This window comes from Maniola hyperantus, chromosome 21, assembly GCF_902806685.2.
Source record: "Maniola hyperantus chromosome 21, iAphHyp1.2, whole genome shotgun sequence".
In the NCBI taxonomy this organism is placed as follows: domain Eukaryota; kingdom Metazoa; phylum Arthropoda; class Insecta; order Lepidoptera; family Nymphalidae; genus Maniola; species Maniola hyperantus.
Window position 1 is genome coordinate 3,540,721 of NC_048556.1, and position 17,086 is coordinate 3,557,806.

The following is a 17,086-nucleotide window of genomic DNA, read 5'->3' on the forward strand; positions in this document are numbered from 1 at the left end:
AATATGCAAGATTTTCCTCAAGAAAAATGCGACAGTGTCTTAGATCTAGCTGTCTGGTATAATTTTTCACGGCCCATTCCTTTAACCAATTTTGACGAAATTTGGTAGACAGGTAGTTACAGGAAAAGTTCCGGGATTTTTAAAACCTAAATCCACGCAAACGAAGTCGTCAGCATCATCTAGAATCTAATACTTATACTTATATATTTTCATTTCATCTTCGTTTTGTGCGTATAATGCTTTTGTATAGTGCAACCAGCAATGTATAGCGCGCAAATCTCCGGTCAATGCCTCGCCTACAACGCAACACTCCGAGTGGCCTACTTACGCAACGTTCGTTGACCTCTAGCGTCAATCAAATGTTTGACTTACAATATATCGTAAACTTTTAAAAATTATAGGATTTTTAATATTTCTTTTTCGCGTTTTTTTGTAGTATCCTATTATCAGTAATAATCAGTACTACACCTGTCTTGTTTTTGCCAGCGTTCTAGTTACACCCTGTATATTATGCACTGTCCATTTACAATACGTAGATATATTACACTTACTTTACTGACATTTTGATATTAATGTGTTTCGGTAAAGTTACAAACAGTTTTCCTCCAAACTGCTCAGTCGTAAGCGAGTTCTTATCATTAGTTTATCATGTATTGACATTGCAATATTTAGCGAGATTAAGTATCTATCCCTCGCAGTGTCATATCGTTCAGCGAGTCTATTACGGATAGATAACATTTCAATCGATGCTATCGGTCAAACCTTTTCAAATAGCGGGAGTTCCTATACCCTTTTTGTCTTAAGGTACTTAGGTAATTATTTGTTTCTGTTAGTTTACCTTTATAATCGCATTTTTTTAACCGAAAATGTTCATCATCCAACTCATCACCGGCTTATTACTGAGCGTAGGTACGTCGTCCTTCAGAATAAGAAAGGTTTAGGCATGCTTGCTTTTGGCAAGACTGCCTAAATCTGGCAGACGCAAATGGTTGGACGATATAAGGGGGTGGACAACTGGACAGGGCTTAGTTACTCAAAGTAAAAAGAGGCGGCTTTTAATAGAGAAGGCACACGATAATGATGCTTGCTTACTTGCCGACCTGGGTGGCCTGCTTGGATTTTGGAGTTAGGGCAAGTTTGACTTTGAAGAATGGTCTTCGAACAGTGCGTGAGAGTCACTCAGCGGGCGATGGAGAGAGCTGGCTTGGAGTTTCTCTACGTGATGAAATCATAAATGAGGACATCCGTAGAAGAACTAGAGTAACCGACATAGCTCAACGGGTTGCGATGCTGAAGTGGCAATGGGCAGGGCACATAGTTCGTAAAACCGATAGATGTTGGGGTCCCAACTCCCAAGGTGCTGGAATGGCGACTTCGCACCGGAAGACGCAGTGTTGGAAGACCCCCCACTAGGACTAGGTGGACGGACGACATCAGACGAGTCGCAGGGAGCTGGATTCAGGCGGCGCAAGACTTTGGCGTGTACAAGTCCATACAAGAGACCTATGTCCAGCTCTGGACGTCTATTGGTTGATGATGATAATGATGATGATTACACCCAAGTCGATACAGTTACAGCGGGCTCAAGCGGGTTACAGTAACCAGCGCGGGTGACGTGCGGGCGTACAGGGCGTCTCCCCGCATACCCCGATTGCCATCTCGACCTGTCGCGTACTTACATATTAAACTTTTAAAGTAAGCTCGAATTTTATCAACCTCTTTATAAGCTCAATTTCTCGGAACATAAAATATAATATGTATAAAGATAGAAATGTTGCTCGGTCATTGTTATTGAAAATTTGTTTGATAGGTACTATACTGTAGTATGTACCTACCTCGTGTTACATTGTAAGTCAATTTGTGACGTGCTTTGTTTTGACCTTTGCTCAATGCCTGTGTTCCTATTAGGTACAGCTTTGGCGCTAAATTATACCTACAAACTGTGCTACAAATTCATTTGTATAGGTAAGTTTTGTCTAGTTCGCTCTGGTTTTTAACAGACTTCCAAAAAGGAGGTGGTTCTCATTTGGCCCGGTTTTTTGTTAGAATAAATTTAATTGAATTTTCTTGAAATTGAATGTTCATATCATTCGTAACATTATACAGCTGCTCCTGCCTTCCAGAATCGACTGACTGAACCCTAATCATTGATTTTGATGTTTTTTCATCAACATGAAAAAACATCAAATATCCAATATCCAATATCCAATATTCATTGGATATATGAATATATACAAGTTAGCCCTTGACTGCAATCTCAATGCAGTCTAAGATAGAAGCGGGCTAACCTGGAAAGGGTATGGCAGGTTTTAGTAAACCCATGCGATTTTTATTGCAGGTCGCGGATAAGATTGACTGTGTACGGGGCCATAAAGGATTGCAATCGTCACACTGATATATTACGTATCGTACTAAGCTAAGCTGATTCACAGCTCCACGGCACTCCATGGTCACAATAGCCACAGCCAGTTAGTTCACTATGACACAGTTCTATAATAGCTGTCAAACTAAGGCGGTAGCTTCCATATAAATTCAGCCAATCTAAATCTAAACAACTATGTCAGTGTGAATGTGAACTAGAGTGTAGGTACTCTCGGTTTGATCCTAAACGACGATATGTCAAATATTAGGCTATGTAAATCAAAGAAAAATAAGGCTACTTTCAGGCTACCTGCGCCAAATGACAGGTCGAGATGGCAGTCGGGGAGGGGAGGAGCTAATCTGGTGCGGGCGAGTGCGGGTGACGTGTGGGTGTGCGGGGCGTCTCCCCGCTTCATACCCCGATTGCCATCTCAACCTGTCGCTTACTATAGGTACCAACTGCCAGTTGCCCATATAATTTTATTTATCACTAGCTGATCCCCGCGGCTTCGCCCGCGTAGATTTAGGTTTTTAAAGATCCCGTATAGCCTATGTCACTCAGGATTAATGTAGCTTTCTACTGGTGAAAGAATTTTTAAAATCGGTTCAGTAGTTCCAAACTAAGATTACCCCCTACAAACAAACTTAACGACAATTGCCTCTTTATATAATAGTATAGAGTATAGATTACACCTAAATAAAGTGTGTGTAAATGTTAATACATTGACGGTCGACCAAGTTATTCCCTTTTAAGGATTTATCCAGACTTATCAGTGTTTAATTCGCTCATTAATGTAACCCACATTTTGACAGCCTCTCTATAAGGAACAATCTTTTTAGGGTTCCGTACCTCATAATGGAAAAACGGAACCCTTATAGGACGTTTTTGTTGCCCGTCTGTCCTTGTGTCTTGAGTCTTGACTCACCTTTTTTTCTCAGGTATTAAGTTGTTTATACTGAACCAACTGATGCGCGCGACTTCGTGCGCGCTGATTTAGGGTTTTAAATATCCCATCCCCATGGGCCATGGGAACTCTTTGATTTTTCGGGATAAAAAGTAGCCTCTCTAGGTCTTTAACTATAATATTATAATGTATCTATGCAATATATAATATTATAATGATTGAAGTACAAACCAACTACCAAGAGACCATCAAACACACACACTTTCTACAATATTTTGAGGCGGTCAAATAACTTTAACAAATTTTTAGGTATGATTATGACGTACTCATACCTATCTATCTTTTCAAGGTACGGAACCCGCAGTACGCGACTCTGACTCGCACTTAGTCAAGTTTATTTATATTTTATTTAAGAAGATGAAAATCGCATAGCATGGATAGTATTATTATTATAATCTAATTTATTGACATAGACTTAAAGGTAAGAAATTTTTAAGTCATTTCGGTCTCTGTGTCATTTTCTGATTGGTCTGCTGAACGCTTCTCCGATGCTCTGCAGTGGACAGGCATCCTTAGAATGAATTGTGAGGTCGGTGACATTACAGGGAAGCCAGATGCACGGACTTTCCTATTATCTGTTAATTCTATAAGTACGTTACTAATGATTCGTTTCTTATAGGATAATCGTGCTTTAAGAAAGCTATTCAATGCAAATCGATAGGGACGTAGCGAGAGAATGTTGCATGAATAATTAATTTAAACTTACAGGTTGTTTATATTCTTGATAATTATAATAAAATGATTGAATAATACAATAACGCTTGTTTCTAAAATCTTTGTTTATGGTTAAGAACGTTCCGAATAATTCAAAATTAATGGGTTTGAATCCTGGTTTTATAGTATTTAATATTATTTCGAAAAACAAAACACTTGAATTTCAAATTTTCCGCCTAATTTCACGGTTGCAATCAATCAAAATAAAGATTACTCTTATCTATGGTAGTTGTGGTTGACTTTGAGGCACGCGACGGCGACGCGCGATCGATCGCTTTGTGGTAAGTGACCATGGTATATTAATAATAAAATATATAATCCGGAAAAAATTCACGCTGATTTTTAACTCAATGGGTCAACTGTCATGTCAAAATTGGTACGGTTCACCTTTAAAAATATAAGCACTAAAATCGTAGGTAGGTACTTTTGACATGAATTTGACACAAAAAGTTTAAATAGCGCGTGACTGGATTGCTTACTCACTTTGACTGCCGAGCGAGAGTGAGAGATTGCACTTCACTAGGGTCCGAACTCCGAACTCCGATCTCTCGCTCTAATTTGTTAATCAGTCTAGTCGTGTCGCGATTATGTCGTGATTACGCGTTGCAATCGCGTGCCTCATAGTTTGCCTATATATTTTACAATATTTTACTTATCTGTTATGATGTTTGTCTGTGGTAGCTGTCAAATTATATAGGTACTGTAATTTGCCAACGCCATCGTGCCATCAATATGTCATTGTCAAATATCAACGTCGTAAGTCGTATGTAAAAAAGTTTTTGTACTTTGTGATGTCAACAACCTCTTTTTAACTTTTATTATAAGTACCAATTTTCTCGTAAGTTGAATGTTTTCTGTGCATAATTTACCGAAATAATAAAAACTAAGAACCACATGCCGATAACCGATTACGAAAAAAACATTGTTCAATTCAAGTTTTTGCGAAAAACAACCGCCAAAAGTTAACTGTAGCTGTAACGTTTTAAAGGTGTGGCATCTTTAAAAATTCTGTTCCTCATCGTTTTCTCGTTATGGAAATCGTATAATTTGCATTAAAAGTGCCTGTTTTGGAGATTGTATATATTTGAGCATCATATAATTGTTATTATTTACAGGTGCAAAGTAAATTACAAATCCATATAGCCAATATTTGGAATATTAGGCATTGTTATTATTTACAGGTGCAAAGTAAATTACAAATCCATATTGCCAATATTTAGAATATTTGGCATATGTTTTAAAGCACTAATACTAAGAAAACTACACTAAAATGCCCATATTGGAATCATGTTGGTCACCATGCATTTGGTCGTCAACTGTGAAGAGTGGCAGCCGGGCAGTGGCAGTGTATACGGCTGCAATGAGCATTGTGCTGATAACGTTTATAGTGTATCAGATGTGTGGAGGTGATTCTACACAGCTATGGAATCCGTTGTTTGAAGCTGATGTGAGGGGATGTGAGTGTTTTTTTTTATTTTACATCAAAGTAGTCTTTGACTATAAGTGATAATGCACTTGAAGATGGAGGTGGGTTAATTTGGAAGAAATATGGTAGCTATAAATCCTGTCATGATCATCATCATCATCATTGTCAACGCAGTGCCAGCCACAGAGAATTCAACCTCAAGAGTATGCATATACAAGGTTTTGCATGAAAACAAAATCGTGAAAAAATGGTGGTGAAGGACAAGGGAAAATGCTTTGTTGTGATTGGTGCAGTCAAACGTGACATAATCAAGCCAATGTGCGGAATGAGGGTACCGAATGGGCGTGGGCCGACTTTTATGCTAAGAAACTGCCTAACCTTGGTGATCAGGGGTGTACCGCTATTAGGCGTCTATAGGTGGTGGTCTGTGGTGGCAGCTCAATATAGTGAACAATTCTACAGAATATATAATTTAAAAGAATGTGCCATTTTACTATTGAATGTGACGCATCACAAAGGTCTGCACCCGTAGATAGTCATAGATCCACAAACTTATATGAAGTGAAGCTTTTTCGATTCTAATATGCACTGCTAGAATATGGAATGCCATATTAGATTTCATTTTTTCCGCTAGCTATAATATTGCCATGCCTCCAAGCAGGCAAGTTAAACTCAGTTGAATTGTACTGGCTTCATTACATGATACACATTACATGGTACATGGGTATACAACTTATTTTAGGGATCAGTGGCTTTACCTAATTTTGACTAGATTTGGCGAAACAACAAAATTATTTATTATTTATTTATTACTAGCTTATGCTCACGACTTCGTCCGCATGGACTACACAAATTTCAAACCCCTATTTCACCCCCTAAGGGGTTGAATTTTCAATAATCATTTCTTAGCTGATGCCTATGCCATAATAGCTATCTGCATGCCAAATTTCAGCCCGATTGTTCCAGTAGTTTGAGCTGTGCGTTGATAGATCAGTCAGTCAGTCACCTTTTCCTTTTATACATTTAGAAGATTTGTTTATGTCGGTGTGTGCCACAAAAACCCTGGACCCTGATCATATTATTATTTTATTTACTTAAATTATGTAGATTATTTTTTGAAATTAATATGAAAATTCTCTATTTCCAGCTCTACAAGTGTTTGGAGTAATATTTATTTGCATTCTTCTCATACTTATAATATCATCAGTGCTCATGGTAACTATTTTTCTTCTTATTACTTAAGTATAGGTTAAAAGGTTTAAAACCAGCCAAGTGCGAGTCGATTGTTCCGTACTACAGTCGTATTTTTCGACATTTTGAACGATAATTCAATGCATAAAAATGCTATTTTAGAATGCACAGATGCCCTTTCATATGATACCCCACTTGATATAGGTAGTTATCTTACTACGAAAATTGAAAATACTAATTATTAATTCATGACCACAATTTAATTTTTTTGTGTGTGATTCACGGTTTTCAGATTTCACCCCTTATATCTGCTATAAGACCTACCTGCCTGCCAAATTTCATGATTCTAAGTCAACGGGAAGTACCCTGTAGGTTTCTTGACAGACCGACAACAAAGTGATCCTATAAGGGTTCCGTTTTTCCTTTTGAGGTACGAAACCCTAAAAATTAATCTAATTATTCTATATCAATTGTTATGTTTCAACTTTCAGGTAATTGGCATCAACATTTGGATGCGAGGCTTCATCCTGCCGTGGCTCGTCACAATGGGTCTGATTATTCTCTTCCAGTTCATATTTGGATTGTGGCTGCTCGGAGGATATTATATTTATGTAAGTTCATTATCATAGGCTAGATGATCTCCTACTGATGATGATGATGATGATGATGATGAGATGATGCCCGCGACTTAGTCCGCGTGGATTCAAGTTCTTAGAAATCCAGTGCTAACTCAATTTCCCAGGAAAAAAGGAGCATATTATGTCAAAATTGGTTAAACGGTAAGACTGTAAAGTGCTAGACAGATACGCTTTCGCATTTATAATATTAGTATGGATTTGTTAAGGTTCTGGAGTAAAACAAGGAACCCTTAGGCCCTATTCACACATGTGCAAAAACGCATGCAGATTAACAGTGTGAACGATTCTATACTCAGTATATGCGCTACTACATATGATGTATCCTCACTATCCTGCAAAGAAACGTGTGGTGTAATTGCCGTTTGAATGAGGTTTTAATTTCGTCCAGTCAGTCTGTGTGTCACAACCATTTTATAAATAAACTAAAACCTGTACAAATGTTGAGTTCTGGCTGTAAGGTTGCCACAGATTATGTGTCTGATTTTGACTTGACCAGTTTTTTTTTAAATTTCAGCTTGATGCCACATTTGCAGCCTTGACAGATTTTCTCTGGATGGCATATAATGTAAGTAATTTAATTATTTCTGTTCTGGGCTCTTCTCAGACCTGGTACGCGTTTGGAACCCTCATAGATTTAGTTTTTAAGTTTGCGTAAAAATTATCACCACTATAATATATTATCATCTTACACATGCAACAACTGACTTTCAAAAAGTGTAATTTATTACCTATTTTGAATAAACATTTGATTTGATTTGATTTACCAAATCATTGCTAAACGTATCTACATAATATGGTTATACCCTGTTCCTCTCTACTTAATACGAAATCCAAGCCAAGGTTAATACAAAATCCAAGCCAAGGTTAATACGAAATCCAAGCCAAGGTTAATACGCAATCCAAGCCAAGCCAAGTTATGTATGGTGGCTGAAGCACAACCCAACCTGAACCCAAAACAAAAAATCAAAACTCGCACTTGGCCGTTTTTTTTTTGAAAATATGTCTGTAGACGGTTTAAAATCATCATTTAATAGCCTCAATAGCTCACCCGGTAAAGGAGTGGACTGAAAACCGAAAGGTCGCCGGTTCAAACCCCGCCCGTTGCACTATTGTCGTACCTACTCCTAGCACAAGTCTGACGCTTAGTTGGAGAGGAAAGGGGAATATTAGTCATTTAACATGGCTAATATTCTTTAAAAAAAAAAACATTATTAGCAGTAAGTAAAAAATAGAGATTTAAATATTTGGCACTAACCTAACCTATGGAGTAGAGTGTCAGTTGTGTTCCTAACGGAGGACTCTGTTGTGTTAAAATGTTACATTAAAATATGTCTAATCAGTACTTAGATCAAATATCAACTAGCGGGTCGATTTCGTAAAACCTGCATAAATCATTGTTACAATCTCATTGTTGTGATTGGCTGAATTTGTGCGATTCTTGTTGAAACAATGCATTGTAGCCAATAGTGAGCGAGCAACAACCAATCAGAGGTGATCGCGATCGTGACATTGTAGCTGTCATTCTACCGCAATCGAGCAGCTGTTTTTGTTATACAAATAAATATCTCTGAAATTAGAAAACTGTTACAATAGGGTATTTTATTTTTGAAAAGTCTGAATTTGACGAACCACCAAAAAATTCACAAAAAAAATAATTCGATCGATAAGTGCGATGTAAATTCGTGATCTGTAATCTCTACCCACTATCTACATCAATGGATGACCATTACTTTTTATATTATATTTAACTGTTTTCAGATTTACTGCTACCTCTGCGTGCTGTCACAATATCAAATAATACTCGACATGCAGTCTCCAAATATAGAGATATTGATTGAATATTAGTATTATTATTGCCTAGTAGAAATTTGATTATAAGTCTAAGGCGCAACGCACACTGGCAGAGTCGAGGCGTAGAATCTTTTTTGATATACTAAGCTCAAACTAAGCTTTATTGATTTTGGCATGAGGGCGGCGGCACGTGTCTTCCGTGTTTTGTTTTTAAAGTTCCGACGGTATGTCAGTTAATGTCAAATTCAGCTTTTAAACTATCGTTATAAAACTAATTCGTTTAAAGTTTCTGACTATTCATTATGAATATAAAATATATGACGGCTAAATTCACGTATTTGTCGGAGGATGCCTGACTATAGCTTCGAACCCTTGCAGTCTACTTGGCTCCGCTTTGCGAGCACAACGACTAAAGACTCCGGAAGGAGTCGAAGCTAGTCGGGCGTACTCCGACAAATATGTGAGATTAGCTGTCATATAATTATAATTAACTATCTGATGCCCGCGACTTCGTACGCGTGGATTTAAGTCTTTAAAAATTCCGTGGGAACTCTTTGATTTTCCGGGATAAAAAGTAGCCTATGTACAGGTCTTAAACTATACCCATGCAACAAATCACGTCGATCCGTTGCTCCGTTTCGTCGTGATTGAAGGACAAACCAATAAACCAACAAACAATAATATGGGTAGTGATGATGTTAAATAAAATTCTATTAACGAGAATCGCCTCCACTCCAGTCTGTGTGCGTCGGTCCTTTTGTATAAGTAAGAAAATGGAAATTAAAATTGACTTTTATTTTTTTACTTTAAACCACATGTAGACTAGATACTATATTTTTAACCGACTTCAAAAAAGGAGGAGGTTCTCAATTCGTCGGAAACTTTTTTTTTGTATGTGATCTTCTAAAGCCATAATTTTAACTACTTACCTATCTTTCTATGTAGGTGTGCACAAATTTTTATATGGAAAGCAAGTTCGTCCATATATCTACAGCCAGCAAACAAAATTAATTTCACACTAGAGTTCTAAGTTCATTGTTTATGTTTACCGTATTTGTATAAGAACTAGATTAAGAAAGAAGTGCCTAAGACTCGAAAATGTAGATCATTTTTAGCTATACCTATAGCATTAAGTAGTAACGTAAACTGTCTGAAAGTATCCGTCCATTTTATATTTACAATATTTATTAGGTTTAGTTTTATTTTCGATTTTGGCTTATTTATGGCACACTAAGGCTGGCCTTACACAGGCAGCTCGAGCAGTTAGCCAGTGATCAAAATACACAGACCACTCGAGCAGTCATTGTCAACAGCTTGAAGCTCCCATTGTCAACTGCCTGCAGCAGTCAGTTTCAACTGCTTGATCAGGCGCGCGGGACGCGGAGGTGGGATGCGGGCGGAAAGGGTAACTGCGTGAGAGCAGTCGACTGCTCGAGAAGTTATTGTATGCCTGACAACTGTTTGACCGTACCATGACATTTCACCGTGCTGCTGACTGTCCGGAGCAGTTGCAACTGCTCGAGTGGTACCACGTATGTATGCAAATATAAGATCACTATGCAGTCGCAGCTTGAAGCAGGCATGACTGCTGCTTTAAGCTGTCTGTGTAAGGCTGACCTAATACATATTCACAATCATTACTATGTATGTCTCAACGCACGCTCGAACGCACAGTGTATCGCTATAAAATCCACCGAAAATTTATAATAATATACTTAAGCAATAAATGTGCCTTATTCCGTTGTATACAATCTCTAAATTAAAGTGATACCTACGTTTAAATCTATTGCTTTCCCTTTCATAATATCGCCTGTTGAAAAGGATAGCATTAGATTTAAACCTATCAATTTAGTTTAGTTTAGAGATTGTGTACAAGATAATCGGCTACATTGAAATGATATTTATAATTATTTAAGTGTTGTAAGATCATGTTTTATTTAATTATTTTATTTTTGTAAGAGCCATAGAAATATAAGTAATGTCATTTTTATACATGTTATGGTTTACTTTCTTTCCACCAACGTTTATATACTACCCTCCGTTATTATTTACTCTTGGGCTGTGCGGGAGTGCGGGGCGTTCCCTCCCTGATGGCCATCTCGACCTGTCGCGTTGTGACGTTTTGTCCGTCTTAACGACAGAGATAACGCTCTACGAAACCGCCGGATTTTCCTGCGGGGTACTGTACAAAGGTGTTATGCAAAACCTCATTGGATGTCAAATAAAACCAACCACATTAAAAATTCTTAATATTTTATTGGAGAGATTTCTTTCACGTTATCGTTAAAAATAAAAATAAAAAAATCAGTTCGAAAAAAATAAGAATTGAAACGTAACAAATAATTTTTTCATTATACATACAAGCCTATACCCAATTATTATTTTTAATTACAACTTTATTACAATTTTAATGATAATAATATTATTTATTTTTCTTAAATTACGATACGATAGATAACGAAGCTTATTTAAACAAAAAAATGAACAACTTTACTTCTCATATTGCACGATGAAAATAAGCATAAGGGCCTGCGCAGACGACCGACTAGCTATTGTCCGTGGAGGGCAAAAGTCCTTAATATTTTACTACGTTCTTAGTAATACATTTTTGTCCTCCGCAGACAATAAATATTCCCTAGTCTGCGCAGGCCGTAAATTTATAAATTTTAATATAATAACTATTACCAAATAACATCTATTTTTTAATAATATTTTTGTGTAAAAAAAAAATACAAAAACTGGAATGGACATGAGTATTGTTTCAAAATTGTCATGCATCAGACTTAAAAGATAATTTAATTAAAATAAAAAAAAAACATTAATTTGTGGAATGTATAAGTTTCAAATTGTGACCAATTTTTTAAAGTAGGTACATAATATAAACAAAAAACATCTTCCTTCCTTCGATACTGTAGTTTATACCTTTGTAAAATATAGTAAAGGGGTTATAGCAAAATGCAATAGTAATCAGCATCAGCATCATTATTTTTATTCGAGAAACGCCTAAAAATGTTGAAAAGTGGTTTCCCACTGGCGCTAATTTAGTTGTACATAATCTAAATTGACAGGTCTAATGCTATCTCTTTCCGCAGTAATCATTGTGAAAAGAATAGCGCTATTTTTAGACTAGTCAAAGACTTGATTTAACCGGTTTGTGACTATTTTTCTCAGTTAGACATACTTACTTCGACGTTAAATTAAACGGTGGTCCTTAAATTAAAAAATCTACCAATTCGAATTAAAATTACTCATTTTCAAGACTCGAAAGTTGCTTTTTGCATACGCTTTTTGCAATAACCCCTGTGGTAAGGGTTATTCCCGTTGAGTCACACCCCCGTGTGTAACACTGTGACACAAGGTGCCTAAAATTTCAAAACATTCCCGTTGAGTAACACTGTTACACAACGGGAATTAATTTGAACTTGTTGGCACCTTGTGTCACACCTACATAAATACATATTATTGCGCGTGTATCAAGTATCAACTGATTGTGCACTTTTCCGGGATGTTATTTATTTATAAATACAAGATGGCGGACATGATTTTTTTTTACAAAAAATTGACATGGGTGTCGTTTTTAGGGTTTTCGAGGGTGCTGAATTTGATGATGACATTTATTCTGAAATCCAAGATGGCGGACATGATTTTTTTTACAAAAAATTGACATGGGTGTCGTTTTTAGGGTTTTCGAGGGTGCTGAATTTGATGATGACATTTATTCTGAAATCCAAGATGGCCGACATGGATTTTTTACAAAAAATTGACATGGGTGTCGTTTTCAGGGTTTTCGAGGGTGCTGAATGGGATGATGACATTTATTTTGAAATCCAAGATGGCCGACATGGATTTATTACAAAAAATAGACATGGGTGTCGTTTTCAGGGTTTTCGAGGGTGCTGAAATTGATGATGACATTTATTCTGAAATCCAAGATGGCGGACATGACTTTTTTTACAAAAAATTGACATGGGTGTCGTTTTAGGGTTTTTGAGGGTGCTGAATTTGATGATGACATTTATTTTGAAATCCAAGATGGCTGACATGGATTTTTTTACAAAAAATAGACATGGGTGTCGTTTACAGGGTTTTCGTGGGTGCAGAATTTGATGATGACATTTATTTTTAAATTCAAGATGGCCGACATGAATTTTTTACAAAAAATTGACATGGGTGTCGTTTTCAGGGTTTTCGAGCAAGCTGAATTTAATGATGACATTTGTTTTGAAATCCAAGATGGCCGATAGATTTTTACAAAAAATAGACATGGGAGATTTTTGTAAAAAATCCATTTTGGCCATCTTGGATTTAAAATTAAATGTCATCATCCAATTCAGCACCCTCGAAAACCTGAAAACGACACCCATGTCTATTTTTTGTAAAAAATCTATGTTGGCCATCTTGGATTTCAAAATAAATGTCACCATCAAATTCAACACCCTCGAAAACCCTGAAAACGACACCCATGTCTATTTTTTGTAAGAAATCCATTGTGGCCATCTTGGATTTGAAAATAAATGGTTCATCAAATTCAGCACGCTCAAAAACCCTGAAAACGACACCCATGTCTATTTTTTGTAAAAAATCCATGTGGGCCATGTTGGATTTCAAAATAAATGTCATCATCAAATTCAGCACCCTCGAAAACCCTGAAAACGACACCCATGTCTATTTTTTGTAAAAAATCCATGTCCGGCTATCTTGGATTTAAAAATAAATGTCATCATCAAATTCAGCACCCTCAAAAACCCTAAAACGACACCCATGTCAATTTTTTTGTAAAAAATCCATGTCGGCCATCTTGGATTTCAAAATAAATGTCACCATCAAATTCAGCACCCTCGAAAACCCAGAAAACGACACCCATGTCTATTTTTTGTAAAAAATCCATGTCGGCCATCTTGGATTTGAAAATAAATGTCATCATCAAATTCAGCACCCTCGAAAACCCTGAAAACGACACCCATGTCTATTTTTTGTAAAAAAATCCATGTCGGCCATCTTGGATTTCAGAATAAATGTCATCATTAAATTCAGCACCCTCGAAAACCCTGAAAACGACACCCATGTCAATTTTTTGTAAAAAAAGTCATGTCCGCCATCTTGGATTTCTGAATAAATGTCATCATCAATTTCAGCACCCTCGAAAACCCTGAAAACGACACCCATGTCTATTTTTTGTAATAAATCCATGTCGGCCATCTTGGATTTCAAAATAAATGTCATCATCCCATTCAGCACCCTCGAAAACCCTGAAAACGACACCCATGTCAATTTTTTGTAAAAAATCCATGTCGGCCATCTTGGATTTCAGAATAAATGTCATCATCAAATTCAGCACCCTCGAAAACCCTGAAAACGACACCCATGTCAATTTTTGTAAAAAAAATCATGTCCGCCATCTTGGATTTCAGAATAAATGTCAACATCAAATTCAGCACCCTCGAAAACCCTGAAAACGACACCCATGTCAATTTTTTGTAAAAAAAAAATTATGTCCGCCATCTTGGATTTCAGAATAAATGTCATCATCAAATTAAGCACCCTCGAAAACCCTGAAAACGACACCTCTGTCAATTTTTGTAAAAAAATCATGTCCGCCATCTTGGATTTCAGAATAAATGTCATCATCAAATTCAGCACCCTCTAAAACCCTGAAAACGACACCCATGTCAATTTTTTGTAAAAAAATCCATGTCCGCCATCTTGGATTTCAGAATAAATGTCATCATCAAATTCAGCACCCTCTAAAACCCTGAAAACGACACCCATGTCAATTTTTTGTAAAAAAATCCATGTCCGCCATCTTGGATTTCAAAATAAATGTCATCATCAAATTCAGCACCCTCAAAAACCCTAAAACGACACCCATGTCAATTTTTTGTAAAAAAAGTCATGTCCGCCATCTTGGATTTCAGAATAAATGTCATCATCAATTTCAGCACCCTCGAAAACCCTGAAAACGACACCCATGTCTATTTTTTGTAAAAAATCCATGTCGGCCATCTTGGATTTGAAAATAAATGTCATCATCAAATTCAGCACCCTCGAAAACCCTGAAAACGACACCCATGTCTATTTTTTGTAAAAAAATCCATGTCGGCCATCTTGGATTTCAGAATAAATGTCATCATTAAATTCAGCACCCTCGAAAACCCTGAAAACGACACCCATGTCAATTTTTTGTAAAAAAAGTCATGTCCGCCATCTTGGATTTCTGAATAAATGTCATCATCAATTTCAGCACCCTCGAAAACCCTGAAAACGACACCCATGTCTATTTTTTGTAATAAATCCATGTCGGCCATCTTGGATTTCAAAATAAATGTCATCCCATTCAGCACCCTCGAAAACCCTGAAAACGACACCCATGTCAATTTTTTGTAAAAAATCCATGTCGGCCATCTTGGATTTCAGAATAAATGTCATCATCAAATTCAGCACCCTCGAAAACCCTGAAAACGACACCCATGTCAATTTTTGTAAAAAAAATCATGTCCGCCATCTTGGATTTCAGAATAAATGTCAACATCAAATTCAGCACCCTCGAAAACCCTGAAAACGACACCCATGTCAATTTTTTGTAAAAAAAAAATTATGTCCGCCATCTTGGATTTCAGAATAAATGTCATCATCAAATTAAGCACCCTCGAAAACCCTGAAAACGACACCTCTGTCAATTTTTGTAAAAAAATCATGTCCGCCATCTTGGATTTCAGAATAAATGTCATCATCAAATTCAGCACCCTCTAAAACCCTGAAAACGACACCCATGTCAATTTTTTGTAAAAAAATCCATGTCCGCCATCTTGGATTTCAGAATAAATGTCATCATCAAATTCAGCACCCTCTAAAACCCTGAAAACGACACCCATGTCAATTTTTTGTAAAAAAATCCATGTCCGCCATCTTGGATTTCAGAATAAATGTCATCATCAAATTCAGCACCCTCGAAAACCCTAAAAACGACACCCATGTCAATTTTTGTAAAAAATTCATGTCCGCCATCTTGTATTTATAAATAAATAACATCCCGGAAAAGTGCACAATCAGTTAATACTTGATACACGCGCAATAATATGTATTTATGTAGGTGTGACACAAGGTGCCAACAAGTTCAAATTAATTCCCGTTGTGTAACAGTGTTACTCAACGGGAATGTTTTGAAATTTTAGGCACCTTGTGTCACAGTGTTACACACGGGGGTGTGACTCAACGGGAATAACCCCACAAGGTGCCTAAAATTTCAAAACATTCCCGTTGAGTAACACTGTTACACAACGGGAATTAATTTGAACTTGTTGGCACCTTGTGTCACACCTACATAAATACATATTATTGCGCGTGTATCAAGTATTAACTGATTGTGCACTTTTCCGGGATGTTATTTATTTATAAATACAAGATGGCGGACATGAATTTTTTTACAAAAAATTGACATGGGTGTCGTTTTTAGGGTTTTCGAGGGTGCTGAATTTGATGATGACATTTATTCTGAAATCCAAGATGGCGGACATGGATTTTTTTACAAAAAATTGACATGGGTGTCGTTTTCAGGGTTTTAGAGGGTGCTGAATTTGATGATGACATTTATTCTGAAATCCAAGATGGCGGACATGGATTTTTTTTACAAAAAATTGACATGGGTGTCGTTTTCAGGGTTTTAGAGGGTGCTGAATTTGATGATGACATTTATTCTGAAATCCAAGATGGCGGACATGATTTTTTTACAAAAATTGACAGAGGTGTCGTTTTCAGGGTTTTCGAGGGTGCTTAATTTGATGATGACATTTATTCTGAAATCCAAGATGGCGGACATAATTTTTTTTTTACAAAAAATTGACATGGGTGTCGTTTTCAGGGTTTTCGAGGGTGCTGAATTTGATGTTGACATTTATTCTGAAATCCAAGATGGCGGACATGATTTTTTTTACAAAAATTGACATGGGTGTCGTTTTCAGGGTTTTCGAGGGTGCTGAATTTGATGATGACATTTATTCTGA

The 17,086-nt window shown here is 36.7% G+C and overlaps 1 protein-coding gene and 1 long non-coding RNA gene across 5 annotated transcripts in view; both read left to right on the plus strand.

Moving 5' to 3' along the window:
• The window catches only part of LOC138403852 (uncharacterized), a 365,474-nt gene extending 354,396 nt beyond the window's left edge, over positions 1–11,078 (plus strand). The window contains exon 2 of the long non-coding RNA XR_011238016.1: positions 9,913–11,078. This is a non-coding gene — a long non-coding RNA (uncharacterized lncRNA). The remainder of the gene's footprint in view (positions 1–9,912) is intronic.
• pasi1 (pasiflora 1) lies at positions 4,775–11,078 on the plus strand. Of its 4 annotated transcripts, none has more exons than XM_069505930.1 (6): positions 4,775–4,878; positions 5,156–5,497; positions 6,614–6,681; positions 7,149–7,268; positions 7,810–7,860; positions 9,054–11,078. In XM_069505930.1, exons 2-6 carry the CDS (start codon positions 5,311–5,313, stop codon positions 9,138–9,140), a joined length of 513 nt encoding a protein of 170 aa, XP_069362031.1. In that variant the 5' UTR covers positions 4,775–4,878; positions 5,156–5,310; the 3' UTR covers positions 9,141–11,078. The 4 variants fall into 4 exon arrangements, with proteins under 4 accessions (XP_069362031.1, XP_034835792.1, XP_069362030.1 ...); XM_034979901.2 differs by having other exon boundaries at positions 4,785–4,878; positions 5,222–5,497; XM_069505929.1 differs by lacking the exon at positions 4,775–4,878 and adding an exon at positions 4,885–5,028.
• Positions 11,079–17,086: the final 6,008 nt, after the last annotated feature.

What these genes read in the sequence shown, in the direction of transcription:
- pasi1 (XM_069505930.1), top strand. Translation starts at nt 5,311, where the DNA reads ATGCCCATATTGGAATCATGTTGGTCACCATGCATTTGGTCGTCAACT. An exon ending in TGAAGCTGATGTGAGGGGAT is followed by an intron (nt 5,498 to 6,613) that starts GTGAGTGTTTTT and finishes CTCTATTTCCAG; the next exon opens with CTCTACAAGTGTTTGGAGTA. An exon ending in TCGGAGGATATTATATTTAT is followed by an intron (nt 7,269 to 7,809) that starts GTAAGTTCATTA and finishes TTTAAATTTCAG; the next exon opens with CTTGATGCCACATTTGCAGC.